Genomic DNA, 27,977 nt, shown 5'->3' with positions numbered 1-27,977 from the left:
TTTCATTGGATTTTGTGACAAAAACGGTCCGTTTTAAATTCTTACTAACTTATATTTCTTTCCAAATTTGTTTGAGTTTTTATTTGTCATCACTTATTCACCTTGCATACCATTAATTCAAATTGCAGCATGAAATAACATACTTTTTTCGCTGTGCAGAGGCAGATCAGTGATGGCGTAATCCACAGCCAGTGTGATAACAGCGCAGACATTGCAAAAGAGGTGCTCAGTCCATACCCGCCAGACCGGTGTGCCCCGCTAAGGGGGCGTGGCCCGGCTTTTCCGGGCCCCTCTGGAGCTTTCCCAAGCCCGCCCGCTGACCATGCAGTGGGCGGCACGTAGCACGCGCGGCTAATGCAACGGCGGCAAAGTCGGGTCTTATCTTATCAGAGCGAAAACCAAACATATAGTCCATATGCTTCAGCGGCAAGAATCGGAGCGACTGGGATCGAATCGAATCGGATCGGATCGCATGAGAGCGACGGAGCAAAGACCCAAGTGGAACCGAAAAAGCAAAATGCTCGGCTGTGTGCGGACACATGTTACTTGAGCGCAGCGAGTGCCGCATGAAGTCAGTTTGGCTCGTTGTGCCAGAGCAGCAACAAGTGCCCCGCCGCTATATCTGAATCTGAATCCAAATCCGAAACATAAGCCGTAGCTGAAACTGAAGCGCAACAAGTGCTTGAAGAGTTATTCAGTGGAGAGTGCATTGGAGGCTGTGAGATAAATTCAAATTAAGTCGGCAATTTCATCAAATTAACAGAGGGCAATAAATTAATTAAGGCGGAGATAAAATTGCAACTGCATTGGCTGCCAAGAGTATTTGTGGGCGAAAGTGAAAGCGACCAGGTGAAAGAATGCTGTTAAAAGGCGCGCAACTGCTGCGATGCGGGTGAGTTTAATGGGATTCCGTGGGATTGGCGCGATTCCAGGGTGGCGAAACTCCAAAGAAATATATTGACAGGTGGCAATTGGTGGGTAAATCAATTACCTTTATTAGCTCGATGTCTAAATACCCTGTAGATAATAGGCACCCTCAAAAAAGTACAATAGCTAGGCATTAAACGAATGATACGCGACCTCAAAAAAATTTAAATACTATCATGAATTTGAATGTATCAACTTCTAGTCATCATTAACATAGCGATAGCCATTTATCTAATCACTTAACAGGGTACTTCAAAAAAACAAAACAGTCCTTATCTAATGGGAATGCTAATAGTTTATTATATATAAATAATTTGTTTTTTGGCTGATTGTCAAAAATTGCTTTTGACGAAAAACATTAAGATTAACGAGTATGTATAATAAATATTTAGTGACATATGTTTAAACTAATGAACTTTGTCAAATGTGATTGTACGAATTTTGTAGATTATTATTAATGTCGTTTTTTAATTGGTAAAAAAACGAAAGAGCTACAAAATTAATATAAACATACCTAAATAATTAAACAGTATAAATCATTATCTAGTCTACCTATTTCTGATTTAAAGGGAATGCAAATGCACTTTGAATAACATTGTGTGGTCTACTTGCCCTACAAGCTCTAAGGTTAATCGAACTTAGTATTTGCCATTCACTAGTAACTTACCTACCGCAACTAAGATTTGTTACTAGTAGTTATGATTCACTCTTATCGCGTGGCGGGAAAATTCCACGCTCTCGAAGCGTCCGTTACACTTTCATTCACGTAAACAAGAGGCATAATCATCCCCAACAACCGCCATCAATGTTAATGTCATCATTGAAGCTCCCAAGATCATTGCACTCGCCGCTATATAAAGAGTTCTGAATCTCTTAGTGGCTGTGATTTTGCATACATCAATTTCCCTCTCGCAAAAAGCTTTAGTTTATTATAATAGGTTTTTCATGTTTACACATACGAAAGAGTAACGAACTCATCTTAAGATGTTGGACAAACATTTATGTTTGGGGTTAAGCATTTCATTGACCTACAGCTTTTGCTTAACTAATATTTCTTATGCATCTTCAACACTGCAAATAAATGTAAACGAACTTTATGGGAAACTTGACTTGATAAAAACCATTATGTGTTAAAAAAAAAAACTTTTCAACACTAAATGGATTATTTTTGTACCTTTTTTCATCTTAATGTTTCTGATGTAATGTGCCGCTACGAGTATTTATTAGTTGAATTTAGGAAAAAACTCATAGTTTCCTAACGTAAATCAAAATAATACATACAAAAAATATTTAATTAATTTGAAGACATTTTCGTTTAAAGTGTAATGAACTTGAAGTGTTGTATGCTGCTTAAATCAGCTCCATAGAGAACAAAGAAATATTTTTCAATGCCTACTTTCAGGCGACAGGTGAGTGACCAAAGCCATAGAAGTTCTCTTCAGACGCCTGTGTTTATGCAACACTCTTTTTCTAAAACGTTTTGTTCAATGAAAAGCTTTTCGATTCCCGCCTTTTCTTTTGTTTCGCTTTTTATCAGCGTTTCTTCATTATTTTTGTAGTTTTGTTTTGGCTCGTTTTCTCAGTGTGTGTGTGTGTGTGGTTGTGCGAATGTGTGATCGCTGGCAAGTTGTTCGACTGGCTCTGCCTCTCTTTTTTGCTTGTGCTTGTGTGTGGGTGTGACGCCATTAGGCGAGCAAAATAAAAACAAAGCACTGCATGTATGGGTTTTTTGAGGCCGCCTAGCAACCAAATATCTTGAAATCTTGGCCCGCCTGTTGACTGTTGTTTTTACTTTTGGCTTCTGTTTTGATGGGGTGGCGTGTTTTGGCGTTTTTTCTTTCGATTTTTTGGGCGATAAACCCACTCATAACCCACCAGCTGCACCAGTTAATCCCTCTCCTTAACACTCTGGTCTTGTCTTTCTCCGAATGGGCATGGGTGTATCCAAGAGATGCTTCCCCGTTTCGTGGAGCTGCCCCTGACGATAACCTTTAGACACAGCGACGACAGCGAAGTGACAACAAAAATAAATAATATTATTGTTGACGACGACGCGGGTCTGAGTCTTTTTTTTTTTTTGCAGGCCGAGCCCCCGTTTGCCATATTCGCCATAGCAAGTAGCAAATAGCAAATAGCCTTATTTATGCAGGGCAGGAATGAAAACAATTTCTTAAATATTATAAATGTTATTCATGCTTATCGGCTGCGAGGGACACGCGCCTTTTTCGAAGGCCCCATCGATCAGGCAATGCTTTACTGAACATCGGAAATAAGGCTCATAGTCTGCTAATGATGTCTTATCAGTTAATGGTTTGTTTACCACATTTTCCCAGAATTCCCAGAAACTTCTAGATAAGATTCATAGGAAATAATGACGATTTGTTTGCAACCTTCCCAAAAAGTGATTCATCCCCATTCATTAATTAAGCTGCATGCAACCAATTCCAAGCAAAGCTTTTCTAAGTACAATTTACCCCATGTAATTCATGGAATCAACCACATTAGACCAGACCCCATACAACCATTACCTTATACACATTATTCAACTAGCGGAATACTTTAATCTACAAATATGTACATTTCAATATGGAAGCGTGGGCAGTCTGGGATCGCTTATCAGTCGGTAAACAAAATACCAAATTAGTTGCTTATACATTTTGTGGACTTTGATATGCGGTAATGAGCATTCTACTACAGCATTCGTATACGTATAAACTATCCTCCAGACTCGAAGCAATAAAATCCAGTTCACACTAGGTAAGGTATTCCGCTACATCGTATGCGTAGTTTATTGCAGGACGGAATTCATAAGAACAAAGGTAGAACAATTAGTCCATGAACTTTGGATGTCGATTACTCATTTAGCAATATTTTCTTTGTTATTTTTAAATATTTTAAATAATATTTCCTATGGAATTTATAAATACGGATTGACGATGATTAAAATCTAACTAGCGGAAAACTTTGCATCTCAGGCACTGATAGACATTTTTCCTCTCAACAAATCGCACGTCATAACTAACTGAAGCGTAATTTGATTTGGAATTAAGTATTATTTTTGTATGTACGCACACTCTTCATCTTTTAGTTTAAGTACCCATAAAATTGTGGTACTCAGCACTCGATGGTCTACTGAATCCTCAAGCTGATAAGCCGCAGATTGTGGCTGCCCTTCGCCTCCCTTTGATATTATGTTCTTTCATTGAATCTAAGGCGAAGGGCCAAGGCTAATGAACCCTCTGATGGAACCAGTTTCGTTTATTTCGTCAGACTGCAAGTACAGTGTTTGGTTGTGGAAATTCTTTTGAATCAGCTGACACCCCAATGACTGTTGCCAAGCGATTTGGGGGGACAAAATTTGTATCCCACTAGCCATAGTATTAATAGACTGATATGTTCTTTTTCCATATAAAACCACACACACACACATCAGAGGAACACGCGCTGGCTGAAAACTCAACGAATGTGTTTAATGCATATTTTTTGCTATGAAAAACAAAAATAATCGCGTAAACAGCAAGAGGAAGTCTACGAAGTGGGAAATACGCTCGAATCCCAGATAAATGCTTACTCATTGAAGTAGTTTAGTGGGTGACAAACTAATGGCTCAGTTTCAAGAGCTTTGTGGTAGGGTATGTCAGGCCAAAATGGGATGCCAACTGTGCGGATTGGTCAACATTCGTGGCGTCATTAGGAGACTGCTAGTTGCCAATTCAAAAGGCCAGGGGAATGAATTCTGTTATCTCCCGAAATAGCACCGAATACGCAGCGGATTTTCAGCCTCCAATTGAGGCGCGTGTCCCCAATCAAAGCCACTGCGACAAGTCGAGTGCTGCTCAAATAATTAGCTGCTGGTGTCAACAGCGATACTCGTGCGGTGCGATTTGGATTGAAGCGGTTTGCCCATTAATGCTCTAATCAATATCGTACTAAACTAGCGTTTCCCGACCACCAAAACTGGCAAATAAAGTTCTCACACGCCAAGGCCACGATAAAAGCCAGACGACGCATGCCATGAAAAGCCAAAACCAAAAGCCAGTTAATATGATTAAATTAAGTTTTAATTTTCATTCAATTTAGCCAATCAGTTTAGCCATCTTCTGCTATTCAGGGCCCAGAATTGGCAAAGCAGAGACATTGAGAGACATCGCTGGGTTCATTATTCATGCCATGCAGACAACTTATGCTAATATAAACCAGGCCAGATTGCTATAGTTATACTTATGTCATATATGTTTGGGGAGCGTGTGGTGGAGAAAACTGCGCAGTTCCGAAATTATAAGACATACATTAATTTCGGGGGGGCATTTCTATGGTTCACCAGACGTTCATCGCCGCTGACGTCACAAGTGGGGCAACCCTGAGCGCGTGTAAGCGACCATTCCGCTGCTGAATTGGAGGCGGGGCATCGCTGCTGGACTTTGAACCCCATGTAAGCGAGAGCTCTCTGGCACATGAGTTCGGGTGTCTGTCTGTCCCACAGACATGTGTATCTCGGCAATATGTGCCGGAAACATGGTTGTAGTACCAGCAGTAGATACCACCACACTACCTGCTCTTCGCGTATCTGCCAAAACCAAAACAAAAACAGAGAGCATATGAAAAGATCATGAAAGATTGCATCATGCTGCCGGGGGAGCTCCAGCTGAACCCGCTTCTAACGAAAGTGATGTGGGCTGGCCGCAATACGAAGGTTGGATCCCCATCTCCATCTCCATCTCCGTTACCATCACCATCTCCATCTCCATCACCATCACCATCCATCCCCAGATCACCGATCACAGAGCTCTGTGCAAATTGCGGCGAGCAGCAAGTTTCTCGAGTTTGGAGTGGAGCTCTATATAAAACCTGAACGACCAGACGAACAGCTGATCAGCCAGTTTGGCTGTATCTTTTCTGTTTGTTTGTATTTCGATTTTTATTTTATTTGTATTCGTTTCTTTCGCGGCACTGGGTCTTTTCCAGCGACGGTGCGTTACCGCTTAGAATTTCAAATTCACGTTACGAGGTCCGCCAAGGGGGTACAGTTGTGCTCGCCTCGGCTAGTCAGCTGTACGACCAGCGGTAGCTGTAGGTAGAGTAACTCAAAAGGTCTACGGTACCCTTTTACCTAACGGCTACCCAACCTAGGGTAATATTGATCAAATACATAGCTGACCTTATGTAAACAGAAGTACATATTACACATTTTATCTGAAGACAATAATGCACAAATTACATAGAAAGATTGGAATATATATGCGCTCAGGATTTTCTTCTCTTTTCATTACTCAACCTTACTTTTAAAAACAAAACATCGAAGTTTTACCATTGCTGGTTACATTGTTACTAACCTAAAAACATTTAAATAGGTAATATTTTAACAGAGTTGCCCCTTCAATTACTTTCATCGATCTATTTAGATTTATTTATTTATGATTAGATATATAGCTTTGCTGGACAATCCAGTGTTGTTATTTCTATAGTACTTAAGTAGGTACTACTAAGACTAAGGTATTACTTTCTTTAACCTAGCTTTATTAATATAAGATAAGATATGATTAGTTTAGTCTTAAATTTAAGATAGTGTTATGTTTGGTTTAATGTCTAATGTACTTCCCTCTCCATGGTGTTACAGTTTGGTCTCCACACCCAGGAGCTACAACTTCCGCCTGACCTGCCGCTTCCTGTCCGTCCAGTATGGCGATGCCAAGGTGCTCACCCCCGCCGTCAAACAGTATGTCGGAGAAGTGCGTGGATCTCTGCCAGCCGGAGAGGGTGCACATCTGCGACGGCACCGAGGGCGAGAGCAAGTTGCTCCAGGGCCTGATGCTGAAACAGGGAACCATCGTTCCACTGCCCAAGTACGACAACTGCTGGCTGGCACGAACCAATCCGACGGATGTGGCCCGGGTGGAGGGCAAGACGTTCATCTCGACGGACTGCAAGGAGCAGACGGTTCCGGTGACGGAGAAGGCCACTCCGGGAATGTTGGGCAACTGGATGTCTGAGGAGGATCTGCAGGCGGCGATCAAGGAGCGATTTCCGGGCTGCATGAAGGGACGCACCATGTACGTCATTCCATTCAGCATGGGTCCCGTGGGCTCACCCCTCTCCAAAATCGGCATCGAGATCACCGACTCTCCCTACGTCGTGGAGTCCATGAAGATCATGACGCGGGCGGGCAATCCGGTGCTTGAGTACCTGCAGTGTGGAGATGGCCAGTTTGTCAAGTGTCTGCACTCGGTGGGCACTCCCAAGAGTGGTGTCCAGGTGATGCCATCCTGGCCCTGCGATCCCGAACGCACCATTGTCCTGCACAAGCCAGCGGAGAACGAGATTGTGTCCTATGGTTCGGGGTATGGTGGCAACTCCCTGCTGGGCAAGAAGTGCTTTGCCCTGAGGATCGGCAGCACCATTGCCAAGAGGGAGGGCTGGCTGGCCGAGCACATGCTGATTCTGGGCATCACGAATCCGCAGGGCAAGAAGATCTACATAGCTGCCGCCTTTCCCTCGGCCTGTGGCAAGACCAACCTGGCCATGATGACCCCCACTTTGCCGGGCTACAAGGTGGAGTGTGTGGGCGACGACATCGCCTGGATGAAGTTCGACAAGAAGGGAGTGCTGCGAGCGATCAACCCGAGAACGGGTTCTTCGGCGTGGCTCCGGGCACTTCGAGGGCCACCAATCCCATAGCCATGGACACGATATTCCGGAACACGGTCTTCACGAACGTGGCCTCCACATCCGACGGCGGCGTTTACTGGGAGGGCATGGAGAAGGATCAACTGCGTGGGGTCACGGTCACGGATTGGCTGGGCAAACTCTGGTCCCAGGAGTCGGGCAAGCCGGCTGCCCATCCCAACTCGCGCTTCTGCACCCCGGCCGCCCAGTGCCCCATCATCGATCCCGCCTGGGAGGACAGCGAGGGAGTGCCCATCTCGGCCATTCTCTTCGGCGGACGTCGTCCCGCCGGAGTGCCGCTGGTGTACGAGGCGCGGGACTGGAGGCACGGCGTCTTCATGGGCGCCTCCATGCGGAGCGAGGCCACCGCCGCCGCCGAGTTCAAGGGCAAGGTGATCATGCACGATCCCTTCGCCATGCGGCCCTTCTTCGGCTACAACTTCGGCGACTATCTGGGCCACTGGCTAAGCATGGAGCAGCGGGGACAGGTGCCCAAGATCTTCCACTGTCAACTGGTTCCGCAAGAGCAGCGAGGGCAAGTTCCTGTGGCCCGGATTCGGCGAGAACTCCCGCGTCCTGGACTGGATCTTCCGGCGGGTGGAGGGCGAGCAGTGCTTCGAGGACTCCCCCATCGGCCGGCTGCCTGCCAAGGATTCACTGAACCTGCAGTGCCTCAACGAGGACATCGATCTCGACCAGCTGTTCGACCTGCCCAAGGACTTCTGGGAGCAGGAGGTGTGCGCCATCGAGAAGTACTTCGAGGAGCAGGTGGGCCACCACCTGCCGCAGCCCGTGGCCGAGCAGCTCAGGGAGCTGAAGGCGCGTGTGGCGGACATGTGATGTGTATGTTCCATAGGTTGCTCCCTAATCTAAGACCTAATTGCCCATAGCCTATAGCCTATTGCCTAAAATAAAACGAAACGAATGAGATTTTTATAGCGAAATTTGGCTGGTTTGTTATTTGGGACTGGGAATGGGAATGGGAATGGGAATCGGAATGCGAATCGGGATTGGGGCGTGGCCTGGACGCAGCTTATCAGTGGTCGCCGGGGCGGAGGCCCGTCCGCAATTGGCGTAAACAAGCGTATAAATCCATAATGCCGTTTAACCTAACTTATCAACAGATCGGGGCGATGAAAAACAAGCAAATAAAATCCCACAAGAAGCCAAAAAACTTTATAAAAGAATTGTGTTTTTTTTTCTTTTTTTTTTTTTTTTGGTTTTTGGGCGGGGTGGGTTGCCAAGGCCTGATTGCAAAACTGGAAGCGTGTGTGGTGTGATGTACACTCTGGGGTGCAAAGTGATAAGAAACCAAAGAGCCAAGAATTCAAAAGGCCAACAAACAAAAGGCTAAGAAGTTAAGCCACTTAAAACAAAGGCCCCTTCTGAAATCCATAATTGTGGGTGATGATTTCCCTTGGAAAATTTTCCTGGTCAACAGTAAGATCCGGGTCTGATCTATATTTAGTCGAGCTCAGAGGCTCGTCCGCTGATAACCCACCCGACTGCTCCACATCGATGCCCAAGCAGATCGCATATTGATTATGCATATATTCAGCGGATCGATCGTCTATTGACGTAAATTCCGTATAAGCCCGACTCATCGAAATGCGCCAACAAATTTAGCAAGAGGTGAGAACAGGAGCCAAGCAGTTAGAGTCCAAGTCTGGGTCCAGCAATTAGCGTCGATGATGAAGATTATCAGGCCCAACTAGAAAAACAAGTCCATAGTTTATAAATAAACCAACCGAAAAACGAGGCGACGCGTGTAGATGAATTCGCTTAAATTCGAAACTGGACTTGTCGTAAAGGGAGCCAAAACATGGGGTTGGGGTAGAGGAGGAGGGCCAACCAAGGACCAGGGACCACTGGCTGACCAGGTTCCTTCAAGGCCGTTTGGAAACGCCAGTCCCTTCTGGGTCTAGGCTAAGTGAGCGGTAAAATATAACCTGATTGCCAACGGTCACCAAAAGCGGTAATTGCAAAAGGAGAAAATATATGTACCTGAATTTCTTGTCACTACTTTGCTTTAATTGTTAAATGACTATAAATTTCACACCTATTATTAAACAAATGCATAGGATATAGATTGATCTGATTAAAGTTTATCTAATTATATTTTATAAGCTTTTATCAGATCAATCTATATCCTATGTACCTGAATGTCTTGTCAGTACTTTGCTTTAAGAACTTAAAACTTATCCTACCTATAACAAACAACATTTTTTGAATGATTATAAATTTCACACCATTTTTAAATACCTACATAGGATAAAGATTTATCCGATAAAAGTTTATCTAAATATATTTTATTCTGACAATTTCAAATGATTTCATGGTTAACAAACCAAAATATAAATAAAAGCACATATGAATTGCCAATAATATGCCAAAAATGAATCTAAATATAGGTAAGGGATTTTAACTTTAAACAGCTGTTCTTTAATATAAATATTAAATTAAATTTGTATATATAAAAAAAGTGCTCTAAATACGTATTCTATTTATTATTATTTTAGCAAAAAATTAATTTGAATGTTTATAAACCAAAATATAAATAAAAAAAATCACATATGAAATGCTAAAAATATGCCGAAACCTTCTCTGAATATAGGTAAGGGTTTTAACTAGAAACAGCTCATAACCAAGCTGGTACTCGTTAATACAAAACATTGATAAAATGTTTATTTAAGATTCTAAATTCAGTTCTAATAAAAATGTAGGAGAAATTGTAATTAAAAATGTTAAAAACTGGTTTACCTTACCGCGAATGGTGAAGTTTTTCTGTGAGTGGCCAGAGGATTCTGGGGCTTCTTGGTAACTGGAATGAGGGGGTGGGATGGCAAAGTCACCCCACCAGCAGCACCTTCATTTCTCCTTCCCCAGTGACAAAAACACAAGAGAGGCCACATGACAACCAATGCTTCTATTCTTGGTGCGCCACCAGAGTCACATGAATGCTGGCCTCCAAAGCGGCCATGGCCAATTGTGGAGGCCGGCACCGGGACCCATCTGGATGGTGAGAGGGGGCCGGATTGGCATACTAATTTTCCGTCACCGATTCTGCAAATAAGCGAAAGTTTTTTCGATTTGGCAATGGGCCAAAATGGTACGTACTATAAAAGACATGTGGTCAGCAGGCGTTGGAGGACGCGTGTGGAGATGGAGACGGTGGTGGAGGCCCAGGCCCAATGGTGGACTCTCCAATTGCAGCTATAGACACATCCAGAATTTACCCAGCTGCTGGGAGAGACAACTGCTGTTGCCTCAGCTGTCCATGAACTGGTTTCTATTTTCGCTCCGCTCGTATACGTATTCGTATCGCATAAAATCATAAACAAAATAATTAAATTAACAGCGCGAAAGTGGCAAATATCAGTTGGGTGGGGTGTCAAAATAACAACAATCGCTTATCAATGCAAACGCACTAGAAAGAGCCACTCGAAAACAGCAGTCTGCTGTTGCCATGCCCCGCACACACACACACACACACACACACACATACTATATTATGTAGTGCTACACTAGCATACCCCGGATTTAGCAGAGCCCCCATCTCCCCCCACCCCACCTCATCGACACTGTGAAAAACCAAAACAATCGCCGAGCCTCCGGCGAACGACCAATCAGCTCGTCTGGATTTTGACCCGATGCGATGGTGATGGTGATCGTAAACCCGATTCCGAGGCGATCGGCCGACTTGTTCTAGTCGCCTCGACGACGAGGCATCGCCGGCAGCGTATAAAAGGCCCCGGATCGTGAGCAGTGGGCATCAGTTACTCGTGGCCAGAGTAGATGGAAAGATCAAGTGAAAAGCCAAAGCCTGCTTTCAGTGGTCTGAAAACCGAGTTGATGTTTGACAAGAAACTGTGGAAGAACATATGAACGTGAAGTCCGCCCCAGTCGAACAATAATTGTGATAATTACCCATTGTGATAAGCGAATTAAGCAAAGTGCCAAAAAAAAAAAATAAAAACTCTTTAGCGCCTACAAAAAAGCGTAGAACAATATCTAACAAACTATTCCAAAGTTTTCTTTCGAAAGAAATCGATAAAATACAAAGCAAGCAAAATGCCTGAGCTCATTGAACAAAGCAAAATTATGTAAGTATTTGAGGTCACTTAAAGTGCATTAAATGGGGAAATATTTGGATATTTAGGGGTCCCACTTAAAAAGTCCTTTAACTAAATGGCCACTTTCCATTTCCCCTGCAGATCCTGGCAATGTGTGCGGTCTGCCCCAGTTGCACAAGCGGCGCCAGGACAACTGCGGCCTGTACAGCCACATCCGCGGCATCCCCATCTCGTACGGCAATGCCGACGCACTGACCGCCGGAGTGCGGAGCTTCGTGGAGGAGGGCATCGCCCTGTGCCAGCCCGACCAGGTGCACATCTGCGACGGCAGCGAGCAGGAGAACAAGCTGCTGATCAAGGTCCTCCTGGAGGCGGGCACCATTGTGCCGCTGCCCAAGTACGACAACTGCTGGCTGGCCCGCACCAATCCGGCGGACGTGGCCCGCGTGGAGTCGCGCACCTTCATCTGCACGGAGCGGCGGGAGGAGACGATCCCCACCGCCGCCGAGGGAGTCAAGGGCACCCTGGGCAACTGGATCTCGCCCGGCGACATGGCAGCTGCAGTGCAGCAGCGCTTCCCCGGCTGCATGAAGGGGCGCACCATGTACGTGGTGCCCTTCAGCATGGGCCCCGTCGGCTCGCCGCTCTCCAAGATCGGCATCGAGCTCACTGACTCCGCCTACGTGGTGGCCTCCATGCGCATCATGACCCGCATGGGTGCCGCCGTCCTGCGCCAGCTGGCCAAGAAGGAGGAGTTCGTCCGCGCCCTCCACTCGGTGGGTGCCCCGGCCAACGGGCAGGTGGAGCAGCCCTCCTGGCCCTGCGATCCCGAACGCACCATCATCCTGCACAAGCCCGCTGAGAACTTGATTGTGTCTTATGGTTCCGGGTATGGTGGTAACTCCCTGCTGGGCAAGAAGTGCTTTGCCCTGAGGATCGGCAGCACCTATTGCCAAGAGGGAGGGCTGGCTGGCCGAGCACATGCTGATCCTGGGCATCACCGATCCCAAGGGCGAGAAGAAGTACATCACCGCCGCCTTTCCCTCGGCCTGTGGCAAGACCAATCTGGCCATGCTCAACCCCTCGCTGGCCAACTACAAGGTGGAGTGTGTGGGCGACGACATCGCCTGGATGAAGTTCGACTCGCAGGGCGTGCTGCGGGCCATAAACCCGGAGAATGGGTTCTTTGGCGTGGCCCCGGGCACCTCGATGGAGACCAATCCCATTGCCATGAAGACCGTGTTCCAGAACACCATCTTCACGAACGTGGCCTCCACCTCCGACGGCGGCGTCTTCTGGGAGGGCATGGAGAGCAGTCTGGCCCCCAATGTCCAGATCACCGACTGGCTGGGCAAGCCCTGGACCAAGGAGTCCGGCAAGCCGGCCGCCCATCCCAACTCCCGCTTCTGCACCCCGGCCGCCCAGTGCCCGATCATTGACGGCGCCTGGGAGGATCCGGCGGGAGTGCCCATCTCGGCCATGCTCTTCGGAGGACGTCGTCCCGCCGGAGTGCCGCTGATCTACGAGGCACGCGACTGGACGCACGGCGTCTTCATTGGCGCCGCCATGCGGAGCGAGGCCACCGCCGCCGCCGAGCACGTGGGCAAGGTGATCATGCACGATCCCTTCGCCATGCGGCCCTTCTTCGGCTACAACTTCGGCGACTACGTGGCCCACTGGCTGAGCATGGAGCAGCGCGGCCAGGTGCCCAAGATCTTCCACGTCAACTGGTTCCGCAAGAGCGCCGAGGGCAAGTTCATGTGGCCCGGATACGGCGAGAACTCGCGCGTCCTGGACTGGATCCTGCGCAGGATCAACGGCGAGGCCTGCTCCGTGGACTCGGCCATTGGACATATTCCCGCCGAGGGAGCCCTCAACCTGGCTGGCATGAAGGAGCAGGTGGACGAGGCTGAGATCTTCTCGCTGCCCAAGGAGTTCTGGTCGCAGGAGGTCAAGGACATCCGCACCTACTTCGAGTCGCAGGTGGGCGCCGATCTGCCAGCCAGCATTTATCAGCAGCTGGACGAGCTGTCTGCCCGCGTCGCCAGCCTCTAAGAAGGATTGATGATGCAGTGCATCCTAACTTAAACATCTTTACCCGCCCCAAATACCTGCTCGCCATCTGTACTATCCCGTACTGACCCCCATACTCACCCCCACTATGTTATCCTGTCCCAGACCGTACCCCAATACCCTATTTAGTCGTTTCCCTAGTGTTTAAGCCGAAGACTTCCAAACTATTTATTGCATAAGCAGCTTTAAGTTTAGCCAGTAAGCCAACATACAAAAAACGTGAAAAAAAATATATCAGACGATTTTATAACCTACAAATTATGCGAGTATTTATTTAGCACGAGTTATCCAGGCATTTGAGTGTACGATAATATTTATTTGTTTTAATAAACAACAATGTTAGGTTGTTTTTCATAGGCTTTGAATAAAATCACAAAGAAAAACAAACTCGAATAAAATAATAGAAATAAAGGAAAGCAGTTAGTTAAGCTTAAAAGATTTTTAAAGTCATGACTTATAAATTAAACTCTTATAAGTGCCAACTGCATTCGTTGGGCAAAGATTTTTAATAGCCAGCTTAAATTCCTTGAAACAAAACAAATCCTTAGTATTTGTTAATTGTTTTTACCTAAAATATTTTTTATATCCTAGCTTTAAAAACTGGAATAATTTGTCTTTGTTTAATTATTTAAAACTAAATTATTAAAACCAAAATATTAATATTTGATTAGAATCTTCTCTAAAAAAAAGCTTTTCGATGTTTTTTTGCAGTTAACAGTCGCAATTCCATAAGACTTGGCTTCATCTGCAAAGCAAACAATTTAATTTACAAAATACTTAATAAACCAATATTAATTAAATTACTTAATTTAGCGAATTTCAAGTTTTTAAGTTTCTCAGCACTTTACCAACTATTCTAAAATTTTATAAACGAATTTGTTTTGATAAGACATTAAATAACATTTTAGAGTAAATTGGATATTTATAGTAAAGTACCCTTGATTTAATAATATAAATAACTAAAATAGTGGGTTTTTTTATTAAATATGCTCTTTGAAATTCTAAGTATGCCTTTTTTTTTAATTATTCATTGGAATTGGATTATATAACATAAAACCGTTAGATGAAAACCAATCATCTCGTGCAACGGCAGTCTTAGCCATTGCAATCCGCAGCTTTTACCGGCTCCGATTTCCAGCCCCATTGGAAGGCCTTGAAAAGCTTGGCCAACGGAGCTTTTCCAGCACTCTCCGGATACTTCGGATACTTCGGATGCGTCGGATACGTCGAATGGTCGGGAATCGGGATTTGGGAGCCAGGAAAGTGGCAGGCAAGTCGTCGAGTTCAGCTCAGTTCAGCTCGAGCCGCCGCCGCCGCAGCTTCGTCCGGGCGGAAGTCAGTGAGTGCGGCAGTCGCCAGCGGAAACGGAAGTGCAGAAAAGCCCGAGCGGCTGGCCGTGCAAACTGTTGCTTGCCGTTGTGTTGGTGTTAGTGTTGGTATCGCCATATCGCCGTATAGCCATATCGGTGTGTCAGTGTGTTTGGCTTAGTGGCATTGTTGGCATTGTTGGTGTTGGACAATTAGCAAAGTTGATATAACAGACCGAATTATCCGAGAAATTTGATGAAAATGGTAAACATTAAACAGTAATGCGGCACGCGAAGTAAAAGTGAGTTTCAGTCTGTCTCAGTGTCTCTGTGTTTCTAAGTGTGTGTGCGTGACTGTGTGTGTGGCGCTTTGTAAGCTGCGATTTGACATGTTGATTTATGCGCTGCTCTCACTTTGCCCCCCCCCCCCCCAAACGGCAATTGCCAACCCACACCCACCCCCACCCCACACACACCAACTGGGATTTCTCGTGCCCTGTGTCTCTTTTAACGCCATTTCGTCCCTATTTTACGGCAGCACTTGTTGCGCTCACAGGACACTCGCTTAATTGCTAATCCTCGCGCCCAGACGCGTCTAATTACACGTAAGTTTGCGCCATTTCTGTCTATCCAACGACATCACTTTGCCCACCCACCGGCCATTTAAAGTGCAAATTGGTAGGCGCTCGAGGGCATTGAATCAGTAGTTGTGGAGTGTGGGGGTTGAAAGGCAGCCCGGAGGTCACTTAATATGCCATCAACATGAGATTTGCACAAATGGCCAGCCCGGCCTCAAGAATTATGTGTTGCAATAAAATCGATGCGAAGGCGGAGGAAGAGGAGGAGGAGGCGAAGGCGGAGCTTCGGGACTCAAGTGGCGGCTAATGACCAACTTGCGACGTGACTTTGGCCAGGATTTGTAATTTGCGAACTGACCAGCACCAGTCACTCTCCCGTCAGTCAGTTCCCCACCCAGCACATATTCCTCGGCCTTAAGTGTTTTATGGACTTTCCTTGTTTGTGCCGTACACACTCAGTTTATTTTTTGCAGCAGAGACAAGGGGGTGAAAGTGCCCCAATGGCTTGCCTGGTTGGGTAGCTCTCGGTAGGTAGGCAGGGACAGTAGGAACTGTAGCGATAGTGGGGTGGTGGTGTTAAGTATGCGTTTAACGGGTGCGGGCTTAATTACAAGCAAAGTTTACCAAAGGGTTGTCCAAGAACTTCTTTATGACGACGCGAGGAGGCCTGCAACTTAATGACGGTCCGTCCAGGAAGAGTCATTACTTTTGCCACCTCGAATGATGATGATGGCCGGGGCCGTAAAGGCCAAAAGGAAGATCCGCAGAGGGAAAACGGAAAACGCAAAATGGGAAATGGGAAATGGCAGATGGAAAATGAAAAGCGAGGTGCGGAAAAGGTGCCAGAGCAGGCGGGCCCGAAGCTATAAACCGGATTGAAGCCCAGCCCACGCACTGGCATTTGTATATGCAAATGCAGCTTAACCCCAGTCAAATTATCCACGCATCGTTTCGGGCCATACATAGCTTATGGCGCTGGTAACTCCCAGTTTCAAGTCAATGGAATCCATCAATAATTCAATCCACACCAAGGACTCACATTTCTTTTATAATTCCGAAATCTGTAGCAATTATTATCTTACACAAGCTTTACCTTTTCAAACGGAAGCCCCAGGGCCCCGAGAACTCTCATCCAAAAGAATAAGCTGGCCGAAATCTCCCAAGGCCCCCATCTCGTTGGCCTTTATGCATACACAATTCCGCATGAAAAAAGCCGATGCGCACCGAACTAGTGGGGATTTGAATGTGTCCAAAGAGAAACGACAGATATTTCCCTATTGATTTGTTGTCTGCAGATTTTCGCAAGCCCAAAAGCTGTTGGCCAGAGCGAGAGGGCGTGCGCCAGGTGAGCCAGGTGAGCCCTGGACTCTGGGCCACTTCCCCATCAGCATTTTGTTATCATTCTCGAACCATGTCCATTCCCATTCCCATTCCCGTTCCCAATGGTCGGTTCGATTCGTTGCGGTGGCAACACGCCATTATATTACGTGAAATGCAAAATACGAACGAAAAAAACAAAAAAAAAGAAATGGGTACAGGGAGAAACGAAAAGGTAGCGGAGGTAGGGAAACAACAAGTTGCCAAACACTTGAATCAATCACTCGAATAATTGATGCCTTGTAAGTGGGATTTGCGAAAAGATTGTCTCAAAGATTTGAGTGCTTGAGTGGGAACTTTTAAGCGAATAACTTTTGTGTTCATGAATATGCAATGGAAATGGAATGGAATTATTTAACTGGGTCCTGGCAAGATTGAGTAACGTTAAGCAAGAAAATGGATTTCATAAATGTTGGGTTTGAAAGACATTTCTTCAAATAATTTCTAGATTTACATACCTCAATACAATTTTTAGAGAGCCCTTATATACATTTTTAGTTTTATAACATCAAACGGATAAAATGGAAATTTAATATCCTATAAGCTAAAGGCAATCTCTTTAAAAAATCGTCTTTGATTATGTTCAAGTGTAAAAAAGTGTCTTATACCAATTGAAAATTCAAAACCTAAATAGTGATATTTGAAAGGAACACCTATGCAACTACTGTTCAAGTAGACATTAGTCCAGTTAGTTCTAGGAAGTTCAGTCGTTGGCCAACAATTATGGCAACAAAACAGTGGCTTGCTGGTACAAAATGCACCTAAAATTTCACCTAATTCAGTCCCATTGGGTCACAGGACCTCTGTGTTTGGCAAGACCACAAAGGGCTCGCAGCCAACAGGTAAACTACCAGGTATACTGCGACCGTTATGCCGGACTATTTGCTTCGCCGTATGGGCACGTACTCACGCAGTGCGGAGGTGTGTGGGTGGCACGGCCATTTGTACACACGATAGATATAATGGCCCACAGGTCGGACGTGAGTCGGCAGTAGAAAGTGGAAATTCGAACGAGCCACGTGTCCATTGGGAAAACCAAGTGAAAGGCTAGCTGCAACATATGCAACAGCAACAGTAAAAGCAACATCAATAGCAACAGCAATGAGATGCAGGAATTGCTTGTGTAAGTGCAACAATCGCCACTGGGGAGGGCAGAATCGTAAAAGTAAAGTGCTGGGGCAACTTAACCCCGTTTACCATGCATGGACAATCACTTGCCGGCCCAATTGGAGCTCCAGAAATGGCCAACACTTGGCGTCTATCTATGCGAGTGATTGCCATCGGTATTATCAAACTCCCAAATGTAGGCAACAGTTCGCGGCACACAGCGCCCTGTGGGCTAAACTTTAATAGCTGCAAGTCAAACTCGAAGCTGGCAAATCCCATTAGGGAACTTTGTTACCACGCCGAACACCAACATGAAGTTTCCCGCAAGCGGATTGTTTGCAACTCGAGCGGGATTGGGAGCGGGAACGGATGAAACTTTTGCATAAGTTAGCAGGGTGTTGGGTTTGGTTTGTGTGTGCTAGAAGTTGCTGACAGCCTGCTGTGGTCGTGTGTGGGTGGAGCGATAATAGGGCCAGCCACTTAGGGCACCATCTCCACCGATGGCCAACGCACATTTAACAATAATTGCCAGGCCAAATAGAACGATTCCCCCGCTTCTTCTTCGTGCTCTCTGAGCAAAGTCGGAAAATGACTTCCCGTTCGCCCATTCGCCGCCTCCTTTTGCGGTCAACCTGTGGGTGGCTGGTGGGCGTGGCCCCTGTAATGGCCGGCTAACATGGCCCGCTTTTCATTATTTTGATTAAATACAGATAAAGCCATAAATTATGTTTACTTTGTGCCCATTCGGCGGGCAATGCTCCGGAAGGTCGTGTGCGGGATGAGTAATGGGCCATGATATTTACACATGAGTTGGCCATCAGCGAATCGCTTCCATCGCATCTACTCATCTCATCATCATCTTGCTAAGTGCACAGGAAGAAAATGATTCACCTTCATTATATATTTATCTTTAAATAGAGAAACAACAGAAAACATAATGTTTCTTAATGTATTTTAAAAACAATTTATAGTAATGTATTTATTATTTGAGATGAAGGTATTTCGGCTTTTTAGGGAATTGTATTTAATTATATGTCTTACCCAATTCTTAAACATTTTGATCGTTTTTAATTACACACAGCATTTAATGATATACTTCAGTGAAAACCAACAATTATCTACCCAAGTAAAGAAATATTCACTTACAATTTTTTAATTTCACTAATTATTATTATTTTATTGGCAACAAAAGAAAACATATTGTTTTAAGACTTATTACAAATTTTTTTCCTTGAGGTATTTTAAGCTGCTGTATTACATTTTTAGATATACTAGCTTAAATGTTTTAAACAATTTGTATATGTTTAAACGGCTTTTTAATGACAATTTCTTTATACTGATTGAGACTTGATAGACTGGAGTCAAAAACAAGTGCACTTAATGTTATTTATTTACTGCACAGAAGTCCGGAAATGGCGCAGCAACAACGCAGTTGGGATGAGGGAGCTGTCGGCGGAGGAGGAGTCTATGGCCATCCCCACTCCTCGCACCACAAAGTTCCGGCACGGGCCTCCAGCAATCCGCTACCCTGCAAGGGAGCCACTCCCAAGCTGCCCAGGTGAGACCCAAAAACATTGCCCCCAAATCTATTTAGATGTGGAACCCCAACAGGCCGTACCACGGTGCTCCGTCGCCGGGCTACAGTTATGGGGGCTACGAGACCCCGAGGAGCCCCAAGATCACCACCACCTATGCCCAGGATAGTTGCGATGATGCGAGTAGCTCCACGCCCAGCTCGTACTACCAGACGCCTCCCTCGGGATCGATAGATGACTCCGCCTCCTTGCTCAGTGGCCGCACCACGGCCCGCAGCCCCAAGTCCCCATGCCAATTCGTCTTCGATGCAGTGAGTCCCAGTCACGGCCGCAAGTTCGAGTACTACGAACCCATATCCCCCGACGACGGAGCCCTCTACTACGACCCACCCAGTTCGCCACGCCGCCAGGGATCCAAGAAGCTGATGCGGACAAAGATTCCGCTGGATCCGGTTCCCCAATTAACCACCACGGGGGTGGATGAGAGTATGGCAGTGGCCATGGCAATCGGAGGAGGAGCAGGAGGGGGAGGAGGTGGCTATGTCCAAGGAGGACATAATAAGCGGCAGCGGGATGAATGGGAACTGCCGGTGATCAGCAAGATCGAGGCCAGGAACCTTAGTGCAGCCGCATCCGCAGCAGGAGCCGGATCTGGATCTGGATGTGGATCTGGAGCAGGATCGGCGGGAGGCAACTACTACGGCCTGAAGCGCGACTCCTGCGTCACCGACTGCACCCAGCTGTCCATGGAGTCCGGCGAGACGGGCACGCAGCACACGAACAGCACCATGGTCACCCACACCACCACCAGCTTCAGCTTCACGGAGCCGGACATGGAGATGGAGCATGCGGAGCATGCCGGCCAGGCGCCATCGCACCGCCAGCGCCGCCATGCCATCAACATCACCTCGAATCCCGGCTACCAGGTGCTCCACAGCTCTCACTCCACGCTGGACCGCACCTGCTCGGACAGCGTGGTCTCGCTGCGCTTACCGCAAGTCCACCAGTGACCTGACCCAGGATGCCGACCACGAGCTGAGTGGCTGCAAGCCGCCGAAGCCGAAGGCCCACGTGGAGCACAAGCCGCGCCGCCGTGGCAGCTCCAAGGGCGGACTTGCCTACCTGGCCAGCCGCCGCAGCTCCCGCGAGTCGATGAAGAGCGCCTGCTCCAACGCCTCCATCGTGTCCAACGACGACGTCGGCCCACTGGCCTTCCAGAGCTCCAATCGCGGTCGCCAGCGCAGAACATCCAATTTTCTGGAGTTGCCAGGTGAGAGGTTACCTATTTCATATATTTTGGTAATAGTTGGGTTGGTTCAAGAAAAAAACCCAAAGAAAATCAAAGGGAAATAAAAAATATGAATGTCAAAAAAGATTTATTAAAAATTAAATTTTTAAAATCTAAAAATGACTGGAAATCAACGGTAAATTGAAAATATGAATGTCAAGATTTATTACGATTTATTAAAAATTAAATTTTAAAACTCTCTGTGGATTAAGAATTCTCAAAATTTCTATAATATAAAAATTACACAAAATTGGGTATTAAATAAAAAAAAAGAATTTAAATAATAAGATTTAAACATCAAGTTCTGGAAAGTCACATGCACGTCTGGGTGGTATTCTTTCAATTTTACATGGGTTAGACAACAAACATTTCAAGAAATATAATTTAAGCTCAGAAAAGTACAGAATTAAATCTTAAGCTGAAAAGAGCTTACCTCTGACAAACCCGAGTGTTAAAGAAACAACAATTCAAGAAATATAATTTAAGCACAGAAATATACAGAATTAAATCATAAGCTAAAAAGTGCTAACCTCTGACAAATCCGAGTTTTAAAGATCAAGTTATGGTTTGAGAAGTGTCGTTAAGGGTATAATTTCTGAAAGGGCAAATAATGATGGATTGCTGTCAGCAAAGCAAATTCCTAGCCCAGCATAGATTGGTTTAACAAAGTTAGATTGTGGCCTTGTGTATTGTGTTTTACTTTAATCAGCTTCTTTTTTTTTGGTATTATCGATCAATCTTTTAAACACTTCCAGTAAAGTAATCATTTAAATGCAATATTTATACATTAATAAATAAATACAAAATTCTAATAGCAATGTATCTCTTTGACCCTTCTTGTCAATCAACTGTTGCCTGCAATTCGTGACAAACACCTCCTTGATCATGTACCCTTCTCAGTGCCCGACCATGTGCGACCGCGCGTCTGCTCCCTGCCAGAGCGGCCGTACAATCCGCGGGCCAGCGACGACCTGTACCGCCTGCGGCACTTCTCCATCAGCAAGGGCAACGTGGTCAACTGCGGCGACTCCATCATCTCGCGGCGGTCTCGCAGCAACACCAGCGTGAACTCGACGAACAGCCGGGCCAGCGAGCGGTCCCCGTTCGAGGGCAGCTGCTGTGGAGCGGGCTACGCCAACGTGGACTCCCTGCCGGCGACGCCGGACGACTCCGAGACCCTGGATCCGCCGCCACCGGCCCGCTACCGTGTCGTGATGCTGGGCGACGCCGGGGTGGGCAAGACGGCACTGGTCAATCAGTTCATGACCTCCGAGTACATGCACACCTACGACGCCAGCTTGGGTAAGTTGTGTTCCACAGTCGTCGGCCCTTGTTTCTCGCGGAGATCACCCCGGCGATCTTCCGTGGAGCGCAGTGAGTAGCCGAGTGACCCCTAGCTGGAACCTATGTGTGTGCTTGATGACCCCTAGCTTCCCGGCTGCCACTGTCGTCTTTAGAGTTTAATTCTGATCTGAGTTCTAGATGACGAGTTCGGGGAGAAGACGGTGAGCGTGCTGCTGGACGACGAGGAGTCGGACATGGTCTTCATCGACCATCCCAGCGTGGAGATGAGCGTGGAGAACTCGCTGTCCACCTACGAGCCGCATGGCTGTGTGGTGGTCTTCTCGGTGGTCGATCGCAGCTCGTTCCGCGTCGCGGAGGAAATCATCAACTACCTTTGGCAGGAGAACTACACCAAGGACAAGGCCGTCATCCTGGTGGGCAACAAGGCGGACCTGGCCCGCGCCCGCCTTATCACGTCGCAGGGTGAGTTCGAGCTCGAGTTTGGCGCCTTTAATTATGATGGCTTGATTTCATTTATTATCCCCTTCCCCTTCCCCTTCCCACTCCCCAATCCTCTATCCAATTCACTTTTGCTCCCCAAAGAGGGCAAAACCCTGGCCGCCTCACGCGATGCCAAATTTATTGAGACGTCCAGCGGCATACAGCACAACGTCGATGAGCTGCTCGTTGGCATATTGAAGCAGGTGAGTGGTGGCAAGCAGGGTGGCTACGGGGTGGCCAACTGGAGGCAAAGTGGTGCCAAGCTGGGGCTGCGGCTATTGGGGCAAGGTGCGAACCACACGCAACCCACCGATGCATGGCGAAATTGTGCAGGAAACGGAGTTAAATGGATTTACCACGCTGAAGGCTGGTTTTCGGGTTGGGTTTCGCAGGGCCTGCTTCCGGATCGGCTCACTAATTAATGGAAATGGTGCGGTCGGTGAGACGGAGAGACTGGGTCAGCGGAAACTTGGTCAGCTCACCAGATTGGCAGAGCGTATTATTATTTCGCTCGGAAGGAGATATTTCCGGTTCTATTGGATTGGGCAGAACAAATTAATAATTGACAGTTGAGCCAATTTATTATATGTTCTCTAAAATATTTTAATTAAACCTTGAAATGAATTATTAAATATGAAACACAGCTAGACCCAAATAACACAAAATTAATATGTTACCTAAATTGTAGGAATTTAAAATGACCCAGAAACTGAGTCAAGGATAATGTATATTCATTATTAATCTTTATATTATATGCCAGCCTTTGTTTTATATATTTATTGTAGATTTTATTTGAAAAAAATTAACGAATTAAAAATATTTTTTTTTTTTTAATTTTAATTAGGTTTCAATTTATTTTATATATATATTATTAACGTCAATTTAAATTATTTTCGGTCTTAAAACCCTATACTATAAAAAAGTGTAAAAGTAAAAATAAATATATGACTATTGTACTCGAAAATTTTTATTTAATATTTGAATTAGATTAAAATTAGTTTCCTATTTCATTTAAATGCATTTTATTTAAATATAGTTAAATTAAACTAAAATTTTCAGATAGTAAAATACATTTCGAAATAAGTAAGCAACATTTATAAAAAAAGGTTAATATTTTAACATTTAAAACAACTAAAAACCGCAAGGGAATGAAAATCAAAGCGATAAAATATTTAAATTGAGTACAATATATTTGAATTTACATCGTTTTTACCGGTGTACAAGCAACTGTTTTCCATTTTTTACCCCATATTTCCTTACAATTTTTGTATCTTTCTCTGACACAGATGCGTCTGAAAGAGAAGCGCGAGAAGAAGGCCACCGCCTCCAAGATGAAGACTTCTCGCACCCACATATCGCTGCACTTGGCCAAGGAACTGCTGCAGAAGATCTGCCTCAGCGACATCTCCAAGTCGAAGAGCTGCGAGAACCTGCACGTGCTGTAAGGATACACAGATGTCCCACCAGCGAACCCAAGCGAACATGTGCTGGCCGAGCAGCCACTCCAGATGTCTTCTTCCTGGCGAAATTCCAGTACGAAAATATGCCACAAAACTGTATACAAAAGAGAATTTTATCAAAAGCGGCTGGTGGGCGAAATATTCCGAATGCCATTCAGATGGGACCGCAGTTAACGGGCGGGGGGATGTGTTCATCTCCTTTGTTGTGCTCCGTTTATTAAAAGTTTAGTACCGGGTCTCGTTTTATTTTTTTTTTCGCCAAGTCATGTGGCTGTGGTCAGGCCTACAGATTCGGCGATAGTCGGTTTTTTTATGGCGTACTTTTTGGTCCGGCTTATCGCAGTCAGACGCACCTCCAACTCGAGTTGAATGGCGAAGGCCGGAGTGATAAGCGGTGAATCAATGATCCAATGATCCAACGACCCAGCAATTCAGGCTTGTGCAGCCTCCAGCCCGAAATAAAATCCGCTGAAAGGGGGCGGTGCCATATTACTATATATAATATATATTTAGGTGTATATGTGTTCCAATGCGAAAAAAAAACTTCAATTCCAATAATGTGCTGTCAATTGAACGCTACGAAACGCTTAAGGAGCAGCCCCTAGAGAGACGAGAGAAACTTTATAGATGTTGATTTATGTATACACATAGAGGCCATAAGCATAAGCATCATATATACACGTGACCTATATCGGATAAGTTTAATGTCTAGGCTAGGTTTACTAACCGCTCCACCTGCTTCGCAAAGAAATTCTTCCAATTGACGAAAATCTCATATCGGAATGACTGTTAAATGTTGACTGTTGTTAGTCTAAGCCAAGAACAAATACCATTTAATCAAAGTATTGTACTTCACTCAGACGTTACTACGAAAGTATATAGATGTTTATATTTACGTGTACCTATATTTACCATATATTTAAAGACAAAGATACATATACATATATATATGAAGTATATATATATATACTTTATATACTATATATACTTTATATTTACGGCCGTGCTCGGATGAAACTTCTAACACTTCTGAACTCATACGCTTATATTTGAAAAATACCTTTTACAAAATGCGAAAGGCAAGCAAAAACTAACGTAACTCTAACTATTTTCATACGCAATCTTACACATTAGAGGGGGAATGCGAGGATTCCAAATGGTATTGAAGGCCTTCCAGTGAGTCAGGAGCAGTGTGTGGCCAACCGGCTCGTCCAAAAGTCGAGCACTCGACGGCCGTGCACTCATGTTTGTTATAACCCCCACCCCCGCCGGCCCAAAACCCTTCCTTCCGCCTCACGTCCTCTCCTTTCCGTCGAGTGCACTTTATTATTTTTAACATTTAACAAACAAAACAGAACAGAAAGTTGCTACGGCGAAAGTTTTAATTTGCAGCGCAATGCCTGGCTGGCTGGCGAACTCGAATATTTTCAGCCGCACTGTGGCAATCTGCATCGCGCATACGCCGCGTACGCCAGGGTCGGGACTTTAATTTGATTTGCTAATCAAATCGCCGAGACGAAACCAAAATCGAATCAGAGCCAGCTATAAAACTCCCACCGAATTTATTGTGTAACGCCATTAAATAACAATGTATTCTAAATGAGATTTTACTGCTACCATTTAAACATAACAAAACAATTGGCTTAAAGCGTAGCTCTAGAGATATCCAACCATATTCTTATATATATATAAATGTGTAAAGATCAGTGTATATTTATATTTTTCCAAGGCCGTGCTAAAGCAAAGCAAAGCGGACTATACAACAGATGATAACCCTCAACAAAGAAGAAATTTTGTGTTGCCTAGTATAATCCACAGATGTACGCTTTTGCCCGTCACCGAGATGAGGCTGCAGAAAAAGCAAATTAATTAGAGTACACGGAGATAAAATCCGATTTCTTGTTTGGTGTGTATAACATTTCTCCCTCTGCCTATGACTATGACTCTGCCTCTGAGTATTCCCTTCCCTTCCCTTCCCGACTCGATCTCATCACCCGATAAATAAAGGACAAGGACGCTCTGTAACTAACTTGTGCTTGTGTTTTCTTTGCCACCGGGGTCAGGGGTCACGGGATGCAGCCGCAAATTCAATGCCAACTCGAGCGGCAGTAGAGTCCCGAAGTCCTCAGATCTCAGCTGTTGCGCACTTGTGGCCTCCCAAGTAATATGGGTATGGGAACGGAGGTAAATGTGTTAAGTGCTTGTTGTCAATCGCACCCGAAACTTTGCCGGATTTCACGCTCCTGCGGCACAAAACGCTCCGACACAATATTGGTTTTTCGGAGAATCAATCGGCAGTTGGGCCGCCGTAATTAACTTACGAGGAAGTCGGAGCGATGCTGCTGAAAAGTTGACAATCCGGCTCTGATTGATGGGCAAAGTAGGGAGGGGAGGTCTGGTCTTGGCATGGCAACCTCGTTGCCAGATATATCTGGCGAACATTGATGCCCCCCCCCCCCCCCCCTTCATAATTTTAATGAGCTTATTTTATTATATTTAACGCACCAAGGAGATGCCTGCCTGCCTCCCTCATCTGGATTATCCGGCAAACGGCTGCCTTTTGAACCGATATTGTTTCGCTTTACTTTCGTCCTTCGCCCAGCCAATGGTCTCGGTGGCCAAATCAAACTAATTCCAAGTTCAATAAACAAGCCCAAATGAATATCCCCGGCCGGGATGGCCATTCCTTAATCAGCACCACCGCTCCCTCCCTCGGGCAGTGTAAATTCCAATTCCAATGAACGTAAGCAACGCCGGCATTGGGGCGCGGAAGTCATTGAGGGAAGCAAGGATGGCCCATGACCCCCAATCGGAGTCGCAATCATAATCGAGTCGCTGGAGAGTCGACAAAAATCGATTAAAAGCTTAAGCATTTATCCCGTTTAAGCTGGGATATAAAGCGAGGAGCTCAATGCCAGGCACACAATTAAGGTGGATTGGAGATTAAGTTAATTAAATGGCGCAGTGGTGGGAATTATGCGTTCTTTTAGATGTTATATAAACCTGTATTTAATCTAGCTATTGTCATCCGCTTTTGGGCAGCGATGCCATCTCGTATTTCTCATCGATTATATGGCATATGGGATAACGACACTCGGTATCTCTCCAAACGGATTACCTTAAGAGCTAGCCGGAATAAAAGGGATCATAAAGGATGCCAAAGCACACACAATTTTATAGGGCCAAAAGCTGTTGGCCATCTGCACACTTGATTATGTGTGTGTGTGTGTGTGTGTGTGTCTAGTACCGAGCCATTTAAAAAAAAAAAGCAGGCCACTCAGACGCACAAACATACAAACTCTCAGGTATCTCGCATCGCAGATGAAGAAATATTCGCGCCGGCAGCCGTCACTCTCGGGGGATTCATAACCAAATAAGCCGAATTTTTAAGGTGTACTTTCCACCTGCCTTCCCACCATCATAATTTTTCCTGCAGGATTCCCGGCTGCGATTCCCGGAGCGACGACGAAACTGAAATTTCCGAAATGAAACTTTAAGCAGTGTGGAAAATGAAATTTAAATAACGATTTATTGCCTTTGAAGTATGATTATTTGCACGGCGGGACGAGGAGCTGGGTAAACAGCTGAGGAGATGGCCATGTTGACTTTTGGCATACCCTTGCTTGGGCAAAAAGGTTGGCCAGGACCTTTTGGCGTTGTTGATTGAACAAGAGTTCTGGGACTTGGTTTAAAGGTGCTGAATATACGGTACCTTGAATACATTTTATGAGTGCGACAAATAATACAATTAAAGTATTCGGGCTCTAATCTAATAAGTTATAAATTTATAAAGATAAATTGTAA

At 45.5% G+C, this 27,977-nt stretch overlaps 3 protein-coding genes and 1 long non-coding RNA gene across 4 annotated transcripts; 3 read left to right on the top strand and 1 right to left on the bottom strand.

Annotated features, from left to right (window-relative positions):
• Positions 1–20: 20 nt before the first annotated feature.
• On the top strand, positions 21–8,534 carry LOC128255169 (phosphoenolpyruvate carboxykinase [GTP]). Its single transcript, XM_052984717.1, is given in 5 exon segments — positions 21–892; positions 6,545–6,650; positions 6,652–7,546; positions 7,549–8,096; positions 8,098–8,534. Coding segments are annotated over 5 exon segments (1,917 nt in total). The 5' UTR covers positions 21–857; the 3' UTR covers positions 8,431–8,534.
• LOC128255170 (uncharacterized) lies at positions 8,516–11,135 on the bottom strand. The gene is made up of 3 exons (XR_008267601.1): positions 10,708–11,135; positions 10,351–10,653; positions 8,516–9,301 (listed from the first exon to the last, which is right to left on the bottom strand). It is a non-coding gene; the product is annotated as an uncharacterized LOC128255170 (long non-coding RNA).
• A 110-nt stretch (positions 11,136–11,245) lies between these two features.
• Positions 11,246–13,994, top strand: LOC128254972 (phosphoenolpyruvate carboxykinase [GTP]). The gene is given in 3 exon segments (XM_052984368.1): positions 11,246–11,260; positions 11,750–12,610; positions 12,612–13,994. Coding segments are annotated over 3 exon segments (1,983 nt in total). The 3' UTR covers positions 13,719–13,994.
• A 3,730-nt stretch (positions 13,995–17,724) lies between these two features.
• Positions 17,725–25,107, top strand: LOC128254958 (uncharacterized). Its single transcript, XM_052984354.1, is given in 8 exon segments — positions 17,725–18,121; positions 19,508–19,663; positions 19,717–20,629; positions 20,631–20,910; positions 21,829–22,230; positions 22,411–22,695; positions 22,816–22,916; positions 24,000–25,107. Coding segments are annotated over 8 exon segments (2,313 nt in total). The 5' UTR covers positions 17,725–18,104; the 3' UTR covers positions 24,159–25,107.
• The last annotated feature ends 2,870 nt before the right edge of the window (positions 25,108–27,977 follow it).

Source organism: Drosophila gunungcola, assembly GCF_025200985.1.
Source record: "Drosophila gunungcola strain Sukarami chromosome 2R unlocalized genomic scaffold, Dgunungcola_SK_2 000006F, whole genome shotgun sequence".
Lineage (NCBI taxonomy): Eukaryota > Metazoa > Arthropoda > Insecta > Diptera > Drosophilidae > Drosophila > Drosophila gunungcola.
Note: the sequence above shows the minus strand (reverse complement) of the source record. Positions and strands in the feature narration are given on the sequence as shown.